The sequence below is a fragment of the Chiloscyllium plagiosum genome, unplaced genomic scaffold (assembly GCF_037043375.1).
Source record: "Chiloscyllium plagiosum isolate Xiang-an unplaced genomic scaffold, Cpla_swu_hap1 HiC_scaffold_4, whole genome shotgun sequence".
Classification (NCBI taxonomy): domain Eukaryota; kingdom Metazoa; phylum Chordata; class Chondrichthyes; order Orectolobiformes; family Hemiscylliidae; genus Chiloscyllium; species Chiloscyllium plagiosum.
In genome coordinates this window covers 54,080,039-54,096,718 of record NW_028270142.1, presented here as the reverse complement: position 1 = coordinate 54,096,718, position 16,680 = coordinate 54,080,039, and the positions used below count along the sequence as shown (strand labels likewise).

At 41.2% G+C, this 16,680-nt stretch overlaps 1 protein-coding gene across 1 annotated transcript in view; it reads left to right on the top strand.

Moving 5' to 3' along the window:
* LOC122549582 (uncharacterized) overlaps nucleotides 1–16,680 on the top strand; it is a 104,996-nt gene that overhangs the window by 14,668 nt on the left and 73,648 nt on the right. The window contains exon 2 of the mRNA XM_043689416.2: nucleotides 6,548–6,680. Coding sequence (XP_043545351.2) covers nucleotides 6,548–6,680 — 133 coding nt within the window. The remainder of the gene's footprint in view (nucleotides 1–6,547; nucleotides 6,681–16,680) is intronic.

Sequence of the window (16,680 nt, the reverse complement as noted above, 5' to 3'; positions counted from 1 at the left end):
GTTCCAAATAAAGGAGCTGAGCCAGCCGTAAAGCTTACACAACACCTGTTTCAGCAGCATCAAGGGGAGCATTCTCATAGGATATAGGAGATGAGGTAAAATATTCATCTTACCTAAGGCTACTCTGCCTAGCCAGGATATTGGGAGACTCCCCAGTGTAAAAGATCCTGCCTTATCTTCTCCAGTAAGCGTACATAATTAGCTTTACATAGCTGACCGAATACTGGAGTAATAAAAATACCTAAGTACAGAAAACCTTCTCGTGACCACCGGGGCACGGATGTCAAAGGATCACTTAAGGAAAGGAGAACATCATCAGCATAGACAGTAATTTTGTGCTTGCCTGATCCAACCCTTGGAGCCGTTATATTAGGGTCAGTTCGTATATCTTCCATGAGTGGTTCAATCACTAGTATAAATAATAATAATGAGAGGGGACATCCCTGACTACATCCTCTACCAATGCTAAAACTATCCAAACTTAGACCATTGGTGATCACTGCTGCTTTGGGATCATTATATAATACAGAAGCCCATTTAGTAAAGACCTCTCCAACACCAAACCGTTCCAGCGTATAAAAAACATATGGCCATTCGACACAATCAAATACCTTCTCTGCATCTAGGGAGACAACTAAACCTGGTATTGTTCCCTGTTGACAGGCTTGTATCATATTTAAGACCCATCTAATGTTATTAGTTGACCTGCGACCCTTTATGAACCCCGTTTGGTCCTCTTTTACAATGAATGGTAAAACCCTCTCCAATCTTAGTACCAATATTTTTGAAAGAATTTTAAAATCCACATTTAACAAGGATATGGGTCTGTATGAAGAGCAATCTTCTGGGGCCTTTCCCTTCTTAAGAATGAGAGAAATATTTGCTTCTCTCAATGAAGGCGGGAGACAGCCCTGATTGAGTGAGTGATTGTACATATTTATGAGTGGCTCAGCTAGTTCCCCTATAAATTCTTTATAGAACTCAACCTGGAATCCATCTGGCCCAGGCGCTTTGCTACTCTGAAGCTGCCTAACTGCGTCCTGTACTTCCTGGGTTGTCAAGGGGGCATTCAAAATCGACACCTGCTCCAAGGTTGGGCCCGGAAGGACCAGATTTTTAAAGAAAGACTCCATCCTCCCAGTTCTAGCCTCACAGTCCTGCAATTTATACAATTCGAAATAGAACTTTCTAAAGGTTATATTGATCTTCTTAAGATCACAATTCAGGGTACCAGCACTTTCTCTAATGGACGAAATGGCTTGGGGAGCCTTTTTCTTTCTGGCAAGGTACGCTAGATACCTGCCAGGCTTGTCACCATATTCAAATAATCTCTGCTTCGTGAATAATATTTCCCTTTTTGCTGTTTGAGTAAGTGCGGTGTTCAAGGCTGCTCGAAGGGCTGTGATCCTCTGTAGTTTAATAATGGACGGCCTATCAGCATACGCAATTTCGGCTGCCTTCAGGCGAGCCTCGAGCAGGCACTGTTGCTCTCCCTTTTTTTTTCTGGGTCGCAGAATATGAGATGATCAAGCCTCTTGTGTATGCCTGAGTGGTCTCCCACATCATCGTAAGGTTACTAGCTGTACCTGAATTGATATCCCAAAATGTTTTTAATTCCTGCGAGAAATACTTTATAAATTTACTATCCTTCAATAAGAAAGGATTCATATGCCATTGTCGAGGGCCTATGCCATCATCCTTAATCTTAACTTCCACATATACTGCGGCACAATCAGAAATAGTTATATTACCTATTTTACAGGACAGTATCGAATTCAATAGGGTTGAGGGGGCAAAAAACATATCAATTCTGGTATGGCACCTGTGTGGGTTGGAATAGAAAGTAAAATCTCTACCCTGGGGATAAAGACACCTCGACACATCTACTAGTCCTAGCTCCTTGTTCAGATCCGCCAGTTGCCTAGATCTCAGAGATATACCTGCAGAGCTCCAGGTATCCTATCCGTCTCTGGGTCAATAATACAATTAAAATCTCCCCCTATAATTGTATGGTAGACCCCAAAAGCCATTAACTTAGAGAACACATCTGTTACAAATTTAAAAGGGTTGCTGGGGGGCAATAAAGATTCAAAATCCCGTATTCCTCTCCGTATATTAGGGCTTTGATCAATATATACCGTCCAGCCTAGCATTTGGAAAGGAAGATTCTTCCAAATAAGAATGGCCATTCCCCTACTTTTTGAGCTGAAAGATGAAAAGAACCCGCCCTGTTGGAGCTTCGAGTGCTCCTTATCAAGCAGACGTGTCTCCTGTTGAAGAGCTACATCAACCCTTTTTTTTAAGACTTGATAATATCTTTTTTCTTTTGCCTGGCGAATGGTGTCCCTTGACATTCCAGGTGCACCACCTCAGCGAATGGCTAGCCATGATCGTCCAGGCAGGCCCGAGACCCCCCAGGAGGAAGAATCTCACCCAAAAGACATTGAATAAAGACCATAGAAAATTCACATGTAAAAAAAACTCTTTAAAACAATTAAATCAAAACAATTACAGACTATTCCTAAGTAAAAATAACACAAAACATATTTGAAAGGAGACTTTCCCCATTGCTCCCAGGGGGCACTACTCCCTTCCAATAACCCCAGCATAACCTCTCCCAGCTGAGGCCCTGCCCTCATCCCAGGCATTACAAAATGGAGTAAGTAAATTCAAGTGTCTTATAAAACACGAGTTAAAAGTTAGTGACTCCCCCAACACCATCACCTAGATACGTTTAATAAATACAGAATAGAAATATATAAAGTTACAAAAGTACAGTCCCAGCAAGTATTAGGCAACTTAAATAAGAAGAAAGAAAGAGAACCCCACTCAAAAAAACCCAAAAAAGACCCCCCTCCCCCACAAGTCAGATAAGCCACACAAGCTACAAAAAGGAGAGCAAAGAATAGAGAACAAGCACCCCCTCTGTCCCCCCTCCCAGAGAAAGATGGGTAAGAGAAAGGGAGAAAGAAAGAAGGGTAAACATGGGGGGGAGGGGGAGGGGGCAATATTTAGTCATTGTCCATACAGTTCAGGTCCCGCAGTCTATTGAAGAGTGTCCAGGAGTTCTTTTACTTTCTCTGGTGATCCAAAGTTATATATGGATCCTCCATGGCTGAAGCGCAGTGTTGCTGGATATTGCATGGAGTATTGAATATTTAAGTCTCAAGCGCTTCTTCGCCTCATCAAACGCCCTCCTCTTGTGGACCACGACTGGAGAGAATTCCTGAAACAGCATTATCTTGGAGCCCTTGTATATCATAGCATGGGGATCCTTCCTCAGGACTCTGGAGGCCGCCAGGAGCATTTGCTTTTCCTTGTAACATTGAAGTCGGACTAGAACCAGGTGGGGGCGCTGGTCTGACCTGGGCCTGCATACAGCAACCCAGTGGGCCCGCTCCACCCACACCCGGCCCAGCTCTGACTCCAGCTTCCATAATTGTGGGAGCCATTGCTCCAAGAATTCCACAAGCTGGCCTTCCTGCTCCCGTTCGAGAAGGCCCAGCAACCTCGTCGATGTGCTTCTCCAGGGTCCACACTCGCTGCTCTAGAGCCCAGACCTGAGCCACGGATGACTCAGTAGGAGTCTCCGAGGCCGTGGCCCATTGCTCCGACCCTCTGACACGCTGCTCGAGTTTTTCGATCTCCCGGTCATGCTTCTGGACTGGGCGTCCTCGATGGACGTGTTGATCTTCTCCTGGAGTGTGACGATCTCAGAGATCAGGCTCGCCTCTGCAGGTAAGTCCCCTGAGGCAGCCGTGGATGTCCCTGCTGCTGCTGGAGGGGTTGGGGGAGGGGGCCCCGCTTGTTGCGAGCTGTGGGAGCTTTTGCCTTTAGTCATTTTTAAAAAGGCACAAAACTATTAATGTTTGATGGAAAATGACTAAGAGTGCTGGGCAAAAACTATCTTAAATGGTTTAAGAGGTGAGGAGAAGGTGGGCGCCCCACTTTGCCCGGGTCCTAGGCAGAGCACTACAGACTCTGACCTACTGGGTCGCCGCCATCTTGGATCTCCCTCCTGATTTTCTTATTAACAAGGAGCCGAGACCAGACACTAGCTTTGGATACTTGGCGGTAGGCTCATATCAAAACAAAGCTGGCTGCATCATAGCCAAAAAAACTGACCCATCCCATTTTGAGGCTACATTTTACCCACTAATGTGAGGCAAAGGCCATCCAAACTTACTACTAAACAGATTATCCTCCTTGGTGGGAGAAAACACCTACAATTTGGAATTGCTGTAGCAATATCCTGGAACTATGCTAAATGGCACAGCCACCTTCCTTCTCAATGTCATCCTGGTGACCTTGTGCTTCTGTCTAACATTATTTCTGTGTACTGTGAACCTGAACACTTCCTGGAAACTTGTAGTGCATTTTCCACTGCACACCTCAAGAGGCTTGATGTAACAGCCAGATGAGCCTCATATACTTATAGTAATGCAGGTAGCACAGGATCAGACCAGTACAATTAGGGCAGATCTAATCACCCAATGAATTGAGTAGGCGTTATTAAAATGTTTGTGTTCTAACATTATTGTTAAGTGTAATAGCTTTTGCATTTTCAATTAAGACTATTGTTGATAAATATGGATTGATTGCAAAGTAGGTTATACCTCTCCCTTGAAAATTGGCATGTACCATGGATAATTAATTCCAATGTTTAATGTAAATGTAGTAAAACACAAGCTTCATGCATCTTGTATTTGGTGTCAGTGATTTTCCTAATTATCTTGTGGTCTAAATAACATTTCAATTGAAGTGGTTTTCTACCTGTTGCTAATTATAGCTCAGATATGCTGCCAGAAATGAAATCCTCCACAAATTAATTGAAACCACACTGTAAGCCATTATGAATCAGCAGGATGATCTGCTCATATATTTGTCTGTATTTTTAACAAAGCATTTATCACCAAACAGTAGAATTTCAGCGCAAAATGATCACTTTGACTAAATTGCAGGTTTTCCGGTTTAATATTCCAATGTGAGATTGAAAAGGTGTACCATTTTTACTTCTACTGAGAGACTGAAAACAGGAAATAGTTTGATTACCAGCTGAGTAGAGATAATATGCTTTAGCCGTTACTGCATTTATTGTATAATTACATGATAAGCACAGACCCCATAAAAAAACTAGAGAGAACAGAATTACCTCTGCTTTTCATCTTCTGATCTGCATACACGTTGCCTAAAGCTCTGTTTGAAGAGTCAGGGTGATGTTAGAGAATTTCAGGGCAATAATCTTGTGACAGTAAAGGAACACTTAGATTAGGATGAAATTAGAATAGCCTATAATATTCAGAAAGTCTCGAGATAAAGGTAGTCTTTAAATGTTGCTGCATATTCATTCTTAATAGAGGTCATAGGAGAAGGAAGTTCTGCGGACATAACTTGGGTGAGTTGTTACAAAAGATTGTAGATACTTCAGTCATAGTGCACTTGTTGCAAAGACTGAATATTAAATTCAGTGGTACTGGGAATTATAAAGCAATTTGTTCAGGTCTGAGGGGTGATGAGCTTCTCGAGGGTTGTTGCAGCTACACTCATCCTACAACAGGAATTTTAAAAAAGCAATCTATATTGTGACTTTAAAGTAGCAAAATATCCTAAAGATACAACACACATCATCAAAATGTGGCATCAATCCACAGAAGACACGATTAGGGCAGATGATAAAATGGTTGGCCAAAGAAGTAGATTTTAAGGACCATCTTAAAGAAGCAAAGGAAGGAAGAAAGGCAGAGAGTTTTAGGAAAGGCATTCCCGAGCTAAGGGATGAGGCAGTGTAAAATATTCCCCTCACTGGCTCATAGACAAATAGACAAAATTAGGTCTCCAATTTTGAATATTAACCAATAACTTTTGTGTAAACAAATGAGAAGGAGAATATGTGCTCATGTGTATCAGAGAGTGTGTAAGTATATGTGTGGTTTTGTGTACGTGTTTGTGTGAGAATGTGTCTGTAAGTGTGAATGTGTATATGTGTCTGTGAGAATATGCATGGGTGTGTGTGTATGTGAAAGAATGTGTGAGAAAAGGGGTGTGTGCATGTATGAGAATGTCTGAATGTGTTTCTGAGAAAGTGTGTGTGAGAATGTGTGTGACAGTATGTTTGAATATGTGTACGTGTGCGAGTGTGTTTGTGAGAGAGAGAAAGTATGTGTGTATATCAGAGTCTGTGTATGTGTGTGAGTCTGTGTTTATGTCTGTATGAGTGCACGGATGAGAAAGTGTGTGTATCAGAGTCTGTGCATGTGAGAGAGACAGTGTGTGTTATTCCAGTAACAGTAGATACTTGGCTGAGGTACTAAGTACTGTGGAAGGACAACTCAGAATAATTCAGTATTCCCAGGATAGGAGAAGAGAATACTGATGAAAAAGAGCAACAATCTGTGAGAAATGGTGCACTGTACTCTGATGTTTTCTACTGATAGATTCAAAGATATATTTGATAACTGCATGCTATCGCTTATATCAGTACTAGCAGAAGAATCCACATGATTTGCATTATGAAAATGTTCAATGCATCTTGAATATTTCTCTACAGGAAGCACAATCAAAGTCCACAATTGTGACCGTGCCAGGGAATGACGACGAAGTAGAAGACAAGTGGAAGGACTATGTGCGACAACGACGAGTTTTACATAAACATATACCATTTAAAACAGACGCTGAGCTAGGTAGTATAACCTTAAATTTACTGAGGTTATAGTCAAGTTATTCAACTATGGCAATCTGGGGGATAACAACTGAAACCTGTGGTGCTCCCTATGAGCTATTAGAAAACAGGGAAGCAACCTTGGATAAAGTCCTCTTGAACCACAACTTAACATTCAGAATGCAAATGACACATAGACAATAAACATTCATATCTTTAATCAAATTATTGTTTTTAATGTTACAAAGAATTGTGGATAGGTTACTCATTTTAGCATTAAAATAATAGTTGGAACAGAATATGTGGAAGAGTGAAATTATTTATCTTAATAGGAAGAATTTCTAAAGTGAGAAACTAATAAATGCTTTGACTCAGAAGTTTGGATATTCTTGACATAAATCACAGAAAGTTACCATTCAGTCACTGAAAACAATTAGAATGGCAAATTGCTTTCTAAAACAGGAGGATAACTAGGGAGAGGGAAGGACCACTCAGGGATAAAGAAGGGTTCTTGTGCTTGGAGACAGAGGATATGGGTGAGATCCTAAAAAAGTTCTGAGGAATGGTCATTCAACCCAAAAAGTTAATTCTGATTTGTCTCCATAGATGCTGCTGGACCTGCTGAGTTTTTCCAGCAATCTGTATTTTTGTGCCTAAATGAGTATTTTACGTTGGCATTCACTGAGGTGAAGGACATGGAAAATAGTGTGATTAGTATGGTTATGCTAATTTGCCTGGGCATTTTGAGGCCAAGAAAGAAGTGGTGTTAGGTGTCTTGAAGAGTATTAAGGTGGGTAAGTCCCCAGGGCCAATGAGAAGTATCCCTGGTTATTGAAAGAGGCAAGAAAGGTGATTGTTAGGGCCTTAACCAAGACCGTTATCTCCACTCTTGCCACTAGTAGCTAATGTTGTAACTCTGTTCAAGAATGGAAATAGGGATAAGGCAGGAAATTATAGCCTGGTGAATCTCACATGGGTGTTTGGGAAGCTATTGGAGAGGATTCTCAGGGATAGGATCTACACACATTTGGAAAAGCCTGGCCTAATTAGGCACATTCCACATGGCATTGTGCAGGGAAGGTCATGTCTGATTAACTCAGTTGATTTTTTTTTGAGATGACAAGGATAATCAATGAGGGTAGAGCAGTGGATGTTGTTTATTTGGAATTTAGTAAGGTTTTCAACAAGGTCCCTCCTGGTAGGCTCATTGAGAAGCTTCAGATGCAAGGGATCCATATGACTTGGCCATTTGGATTCAGAATTGGCTTGCCCATAGAAGACAAAAGGTAAGGATGGAAGGGTGTTTTTCTGGCTGGAGGTCAGTGACTAGTGATGTTCCGCAGGGATCTGTAATGGGACCTCTGCTGTTTGTGATTTATATTAATGACTTGGAAGAAAATTTTGATGGCTGGATTAGTAAGTTTGCAGAAGACGCAAAGATTGGGGGAGTTGTGGGAAGTGTAGAAGGTTGTCAAAGGATACATTGGAATATAGATCAGTTGCAGATATGGGCAGAGAAGTGGCAGATGGAGTTTAATCCGAGCAAGTGAGATGTTTTGCACTTTGGCAGATGAAATGATAAGGGAATGTATACAGTTAGTGGCAGGACCCTTAACAACATTGATGTACAGAGAGATCTAGTCCATAGCTCCTTGAAAGTGGCCATACAAATAGCTAGGCTTTTATTGGTTGGGGCACTGAATACAAGAGACAGGAAGTGATATTGCAGCTGTATAAAAGTTTGGCTAGGCCACCCTTTGACTATTGCATTCAATTCTGGTCACAACACTCCAGGAAGGAGGTTGAGGCTTTGGAGAGGGTGCAGAAGAGACTTACCAAGATGCTGCCTGGATTAGTGGGTATGAGCTATTAGGAGAGGCTGGAAAACTAGAGTTGTTTTCTCTGGAGTGATGGAGGCTGAGGGCAGACCTGATAGAAGTTTCTAAAATTATGAGAGACATAGATAGGATTCACAATCAGAATCTTTTTCCCAGAGTTGAAATGTCTAATACGACGGGGACATGCATTTTAAGGTAAGAGAGGGAATGTTCAAAGGAGATGTGAGGGGCAAGTTTTTTACATAGAGAGTGGTAGGTGCCTGGAACATGCTGCCAGGGGTAGGGATGGAGGCAGATATGATAGGGGCGTTTAAGTGGCTTTTAGATAAGCACATGAATATGCAAAGAATGCAGGGAATGGGAGCATTGGCAGGCAGAAGGGATTACTTTAACTTGGCATCATGATTGACACAGCATCATGGGCTGAATGGCCTGTTCCTCTGTTGGCCTGTTCTAAGTTTTATGTTCTAACTCTTCTGCAAAAGGGTTGAAATAGAAGAGCAACAAAGCCCCTCAGCCTTTGACGCTTTGGAGAAAACAATCCAAGTTTGTCCAACCTCTTCTTATAAATAATGCACTCCAATGCAGGCAACATCCTGGTAAACCTCTTTAGCACCCTCTCCAAAGCCTTCACATTTTTCATATAGTGTGCTGACCAGAACTGCACACAATACTCCAAATTAACGTTTTATGCTTGACTTTGTCAACTTTTATCCTCAATGCCTCAACTGATGAAGGCAAGCATTCCACATGCCTTTTTTTAACCACCTAATCCACTTTCAGAGAGCTATGTACTTACACCCCAAGATCCCTCTGTATAGACTCCTCTTGCATCTGACCTCACACTTGTCAGGACTAACTCTATTTGCCATTTCTCTGCCCAACTTTCAAATTGATCTATCTCCTGCTGTATCCTTTGATAACCTTCCTCACTATCCAAAGTTCCACCAATTTCTCTATCATCTGCAAACTTACTAATCAGACCACCTACATTTTCATCCAAATCATGTATATAATTACAAACAACAGAGGTCCCCCCCACTGATCCTTGCAGAACATCACCGGTCATAGACCTCCAGTCAGAAAACACCCCTCCACAACAACCCTGTGTCTTCTATAACCAAAGCAAACATGATTCTGACATAGAGATCCAGTTGAGTGAGCACAGACTTGGAGGCCAACAGCACATTCAAGGACATTGCAGAGAAAAGGGAGTTTAGAGATGAAGCACTAAATCTGGGGGACCCTGGAGTCAATCATTCTTTTTTTCCCAGGACAGAGCCATTGATGGCACAGTTGAAGGCAAACCAAACATTCAAGAAGAGACAGATCTGTTAACATGATTACAAAATGTGTTGACCTTGAGAAGACATTGGGTGATCAGCAGATTAATGGGACTGGGAACAACAGAACAGGAAGTGGGTCTACAGACAAAATGAGCTCAGAATGGGGATGAGAGGAGATAGTAAAGAAACAAAAGAAAGATCCATACTCAGGGTAGGGTATGATTCGGAGATGCTGGTGTTGGACTGGGGTGTACAAAGTTAAAAATCACTTAACACCAGCTTATAGTCCAACAGGTTTAATTGGAAGCACACTAGCTTTCGGAGCGATGCTCCTTCATCAGATGAATCACCTGATGAAGGAGCGTAGCTCCGAAAGCTAGTGTGCTTCCAATTAAACCTGTTGGACTATAACCTGGTGTTGTGTGATTTTTAACAGGGTAGGGTAGGGCAAGAGGATACTTTAGAAGAAGAGATTTAGCCCAGTAGGCCAGTGATTGGGTGGGAAGCAACCAAGCCAACTAATTGGTTGATCTTGATCTCAGTGACAAAGATGTCTACGCTACTCCTGCACATATTGTGGAGCTGAAGGTGGAGGAAACAGGTTTAAGAAGGTGGCACACAGAAGAAAAGAACAGGGCTCTTTTTTAATTCCAGAAGGATCCTGGAACAGTGACTGATTTTAACAGACAAGAGCAGGACCAATGTTGCTTTATATGATCAAAACACTTCTGGCAGCACATAGTAAATCAATCCTCCACTATATCATTTAAAGATATAGTGAACGGTTGACTATGCAGGGGGAGGAATGGTGATATGTCACCAGGCTAATAGCTCAAAGGTACAGGCTAAAGCCTTATATCAGTTACAACTCCAACAGTAGTAGCTGATGGAGTTTACATTTGATGAATCAATAAAAATTGTGAATTGAATGCTAGTCTCAGTAATAGTGACCATGAAACTACTATCAATTACACCATAAGACATAGGAATGGAATTAGACAATTTGGTCCATTGAATCTGCTCCACCATTCAATCATGGCTGCTGTCTCTCAACTCCATTCTCGTGCCTTCTCCCCGTAATGTTTGATGCCCTTACTAATCAAAAACCTTACTCTCTCTGTCTTGAAGATATTCAATGACTTGACCTCTACAGCCCTCTGCACAATAAATTCTACAGATTAACCATCTTTTAGCTGAAAAAAATCCTCCTCATCACAAATCTAAAGGGTCACTCTGAATCTGTGCCCTGGGGTGCTATTTTATTAGGGGAACTATCTTCTCCATGTCCACTCTATCCAGGCCTCTATGTATTCTGTAAGTTTCAATGATATCTACCACCCTCATCCTTCTAAACTCAATCGAATACAGAGACAACGTCCACAACTGTTCTTCACATGACAAGCCTTTCATCCCAGGATCATTCTTGTGAATCTCCTCTCGACCCTCCTCCAAGACCAGCATCTTTCCTTAGATATGGGACCCAAAGCTGCCTACAATATTCCAAGTATGGTCTGATTAAAGCCTTATACAGACTCAGCAACGTATCCCTGATCTTGTAATCTAGCCCTCTTGAAATGAATGCATCCATGAATCCTGAGGGACAGGATTTACATGCATCTGGAAAGACAAGGGATTAGGGATAGTCAACATGGCTTTGTGCATGGGAAATCATGTCGCACAAACTTGATTGAATTTTTTGAAAAAGTAACAAAGAGAATTGATAAGGGCAGAGCAGTGAATGTGATCTACATGGACTTTAGTAAGGCGTTCGACAAGGTTCCCCATGAGAGACTGGTTAGCAAGGTGAGATCTCATGGAATACAGAGAGAACTAGCCATTTGGATACTGAACTGGCTCGAAGGTAGAAGACAGAGGGTAGTGGTGGAGAGTTGCTTTTCAGACTGAAGGTCTGTGACCAATGGAGTACCACAAGGATCGGTGCTAAGTCCACTACTTTTCATCATTTGTATAAATGATTTGGATATGAACATAGGAGGTATAATTAGTAAGTTTGTAGATGACACCAAAATTGGTGGACAGTGAAGAAAGTTATCTCAGATTATAACGGGATCTTGCAGATAGGCCAATGGGTTGAGGAGTGGCAGATGGAGTTTAATTTAGATAAATGCAAGGCGCTGCATTTTGGGAAAGCAAATCTTAGCAGGACTTATATACTTACTGGCAAGGTCCTAGAAAGTGTTGCTGAACAGAGACCTTGGAGTGCAGGTTCATAGAGCCTTGAAAGTAGCTTCACAGATGGATAGGAAAAATATAAAAGGGACCTAAGGGGCAATGTTTTCACGCAGAGGGTGATGCATGTATGGAATGAGCTGCCAGAGGAAGTGGTGGAGGCTCGTACAATTGCAACATTTAAAAGGCGTTTGGATGGTATATGAATAGGAAGGGTTTAGAGGGATATGGGCCAGGTGCTGGCAAATGGGACTAGATTAGGTTGGGATATCTGTTCGGCATGGATGAGTTGGACCGAAAGGTCTGTTTCTGTGCTGTACATCTTTCTGACTCATGTGTCTAGAGATCCAAGCAATGCAGTTGACTCCTGCCTGCCTCTAAAATTGCTGAGCAATTCAGTTCAAAGCAATTAGGGATAGCTAACATATGCTGGTTTTGAGAGCAATGCAGATATTACATGAAGAGAATTTTTAAAATTCTGAGATGAGGAGAGATTAAATTGAATTTACTTGCATCCTCCAGTGTGTGACAATGCAGCCAAACAAGTTGATGACTGAACTGTTCCAAAGGAGAAAGTGAGGTCTGCAGATGCTGGAGATCAGAGCTGAAAATGTGTTGCTGGAAGAGCGCAGCAGGTCAGGCAGCATCCAGGGAACAGGAGAATCAACGTTTCGGGCATAAGCCCTTCTTGTTCCTGAAGAAGGGCTTATGCCCGAAACGTCGATTCTCCTGTTCCCTGGATGCTGCCTGACCTGCTGCGCTCTTCCAGCAACACATTTTCAGAACTGTTCCAAAAACCCAGTGGCATGCAGTTACAGCATCAAAGTTTCCTAATCAGCCACACGATGGAAAGAACATTGGAAACTCTACCATCATTGTCAGATCTCAAAACTGTAAAATGTATTTGTATGTTGCCATAGCAACACAGACATCTCAAGCGAACTATAACACACAACCACTACATTCTCTAAAGTTTAGAAGAAAGAGAAAAGTGAATGAATTGAAATGTATTGAATTCTTGGAGTGCTTGACAGGCTAAATTCCAAGATACTGTTTCCCTTGGCTGGAGTGAGTGGGGCTTGGGACAATAGCCTTAAGTGAGGAAGTTTTTCACTCAAAATTGTGAATTGTAGGAATTTTCTATCCCTGAGGGCTGTGGATGCTAAATTATTAGGTGTATCCCACACTAAAATTGACAGTTGTTTTGGCAGGAAGTCAAGTGATATTAGGTTAGAGCAAGAAAGTAAAGTTCAGCCATGGGCTTATTAAATAACAGAGCAGAATCAAGGTACTTCTGCTCCTTTTTTATATTCTTACTGCAAGGTGCCACATAAAAGATATTGGAAAATATTAAGGTGCATGAATTGAGCAGGTTGGGCTAACATACAATTAGAATAGAGGAATTAGATATTGATAATTAAAACATTTTCACAGAGTGATTGCACATGGATATCAGTGTCCATCTGATGTTCTTGGCTGGTTTCGTTCACTGTTTACATCAATGATTGGCAAAAGTGATGTCCAAATTTACAGACAATTCGATACATGAAGTATAGTAGGTCATTCCAGGAACCAAAGGAAACTGTTAGCAGAATTGATAAGAATGAACAAAGAGAAGCAAAGAAAATTAAATGTGAAAAATTTTGACGTAATATCTTTCAGTTTTTTAAAAACGTAAATTTTGAACAGAAGGGTATGTAATTAACTAATGTAGAGATTGGAGATATTGGTGTATGCTGACAAGACCTGAAAAGTATCACCTTGAGTCAGTGTAAATTTAGAAATGCAAATTGTATTTTAAGTGATACAGTTTGAGGAGTAATGGTGGATCTATATTCAATATTAGGACTGCAATTGGTATTCAATTTGCAATGTCAGACATGTCACAATAGGAAAGATGTTGTGGCAGTAGGGCTGAAACAGAGTACAAAGTGTACAATATATTCATTAAGACACTGCTTCATTTTATAAAATGGAGATGAGAAACAATTGTTTGAAACATTGGGCTTGGCTCTCAAATTCTCCATATCTACTTCTCCTCCTCACTTGTCTCTTGACAAATGTTATAGAGTTGAAGATCTCCGGGGGGGTGGGGAGGAGTTTCTATTCCATGATTGGTCAATAAGAACTCACAATCAGTCTGGTTCTTTAGCATTTCATTCTTTATTTCTTCATACGGCCAGGTGTAAAGCATTGGGAGACACATAGTACATTCAAACAATCACCAATCAATACACGATATGCTTTATTTGGCAATTATTTGTCCAATGATATTTCCTGGGAACCAACTCTGTTTTCCAACATTCAGGTCACCTTTATCTCACTTACCAAGCCATTGCACTTGCATCTGAAAGTCAGTTAGGATGGTCAATAATGTCTTATCTAGTCTAGTTATTTCTATGCTGTAAAGGGAACATTGTCTGCTAATGTCTATTGAAGCATTCTGTGGTTAGTCAATTAAGCAGCGAGAGCAGAATTAGCACTTAGTAACTTAAAGCCATTTTATGCAGCTTTAGCAGAATTGTCAGTTTGCAGTCTAGGAGCCATTTTATCATGTTATTTGCATCGAGAAGACATTTTATTGCCGCCTAAGTTATTAAGAGCACCTGTTAAGTGGTTGCTCCTGCCAACAACTACTTACCTCAGCCTGTATTCAGATTTCAGATCCTCAGAGTCAAACAGCATGAAAACAGACCCTTCAGTCCAACTCATCCATGCCAACCAGGTTTCCTAAACTGAACTAGTCCCATTTGCCAGCATTTGGCCCATATCCCTTTTAAACCTCTCCTATTCATGTCCCTTCCTTGCAATTGTACTTACCTCGACCACTTCCTTGGCAGCTCATTCCATATATGCACCACTTTCTGTGTCAAAATGCTTCCACCCCCCCCCCCCCCCGCTCCCCCCAGGTCCCTTTGAAATCTTTCCCGTCTTCATCTTAAACCTATGCCCTCTAGGTTTGGACTCCTCTACCCTGGGGAAAAGACCTTGACTAATCAAGTTACCTATGCCCCTCATGATTTTATAAACCTCTACATGTCAACCCTCAGCCTCCTATGCTTCAGGGAAAGAAGTCCCAATCCATCCAGCCTCTCCTTATAACTCGAACCTTCCAATCTGAGTAACATCCTTGTTAATCTTTTTCCACCCTCTCCAACATAACAACATCCTTCTTATAACAGGGCAACCTGTATAGTGTATGCAATGTTCCATACATGACCTTACCATTGTCTTGTACAGTGGTAACAATAACATCCCAATTCCTGTACTCAATGCTCCGACGAATGAAGGCAAGCGTGCCAAATGCTTCCTACACCATGCTGTCTACCTGTGACACCACTTTAAAGGAATTATGCACCACCCCCTTATGTCTCTTTGTTTGACAACATTTCCCAAGGTCCTCCCAATAACTGTGTTAGTCCTGCCTTGGTTTGCTTATGAAGGCAACACCTTGCATTTATCTAAATTAAACTCCATCTGCTATTTCTTGGCCCACTGGCCCAGCTGATCAAAATCCCATTATACTCTTAGATTACCTTCTTCACTGTCCACTATACCACCAATTTTGGTATCATTTGCAAACTTATTAACCGTGCCTCCTATGTTATCATCCAAATCATTTTTGTAAATGACAAACAACAGTGGACCCAGCACCAGTCCTTGTGGCACACCGCTGGTCACAGGCCTCCATTCTGAACATCTTCCTACCATCACCCGTCTCTTACTGTGAAGCCGATTTTGTATCCAAGTGGCGAGCTCCCTGGATCCTATGTGATCTAACCTTATTAACCAGTCTATCATGCAGAACCTTTTCAAAGGCCTTGCTAATGTCAATGTAGACAACGTCTACCGCTCTGCCTTTTTTTTGGTTTTTGAGAAAGTAATTAGCAGGTTAAGGTTGAAGTGGTAAATTAGCTAACAGATGTAATGCACTGAAATTTCCAAGAAGTAATTGATTAGGTATCATAAAAAAGGCTTATATGCAAGACAAAAAGCTCTTGGTGTTGGGCTAATGTATTAGCATGAATGGAGGACGAGTTTACAAGTGGGAGCAGAAAGTAGGGATATATGGAAATGTTCAAATTGGTAGGCTGTAAGCAGTGCTGTAAATATTGAAGCCTCAGTTGCTTACAATTTATATTAATGACTTTGTTGAAAATGTTGAGAATAATGTATCCAATTTTTTTGATGATATCAAACTAGATGGGAATATAAACTGCGAGGAAGACAAAAGACAGGTTGAGAGAGTAAACAATCAAGATGACAAATTAAATATAATGCAGGAAGTGTGAGTTTACTGGTTTAGGCACTCAGATTATAAAAATAGGATATTCTTTAAAAGGTATGAAACTTCAAAAATATTGAAGTTTATACAGTGCACTTGGGGTATACTTGTACATAGAACACCAAAAGTTGACAAAGTTGAGGGGAGCAACAAGTATGAGAAAGGCAAGTATCATGTTGGACTTTTTTTGCAAGGGAAATAAGAGTACAATAATAAAAGTCTTTGTTACCATTGTTTAGGACATCAGTGAATACACATCTGGAATATTACATGTAGTTTCAGTCTTCTTATCTCATGATGGATATACTTGCCTTAGAGCCTGTACAACATACACAGTCACTAGGTTGGTTCCAGAATGAAAAGGTTATCCTATGACAAGCTGCTGAGCAAACGGGAGCTATACTTTATGATGTTCAGAAGACT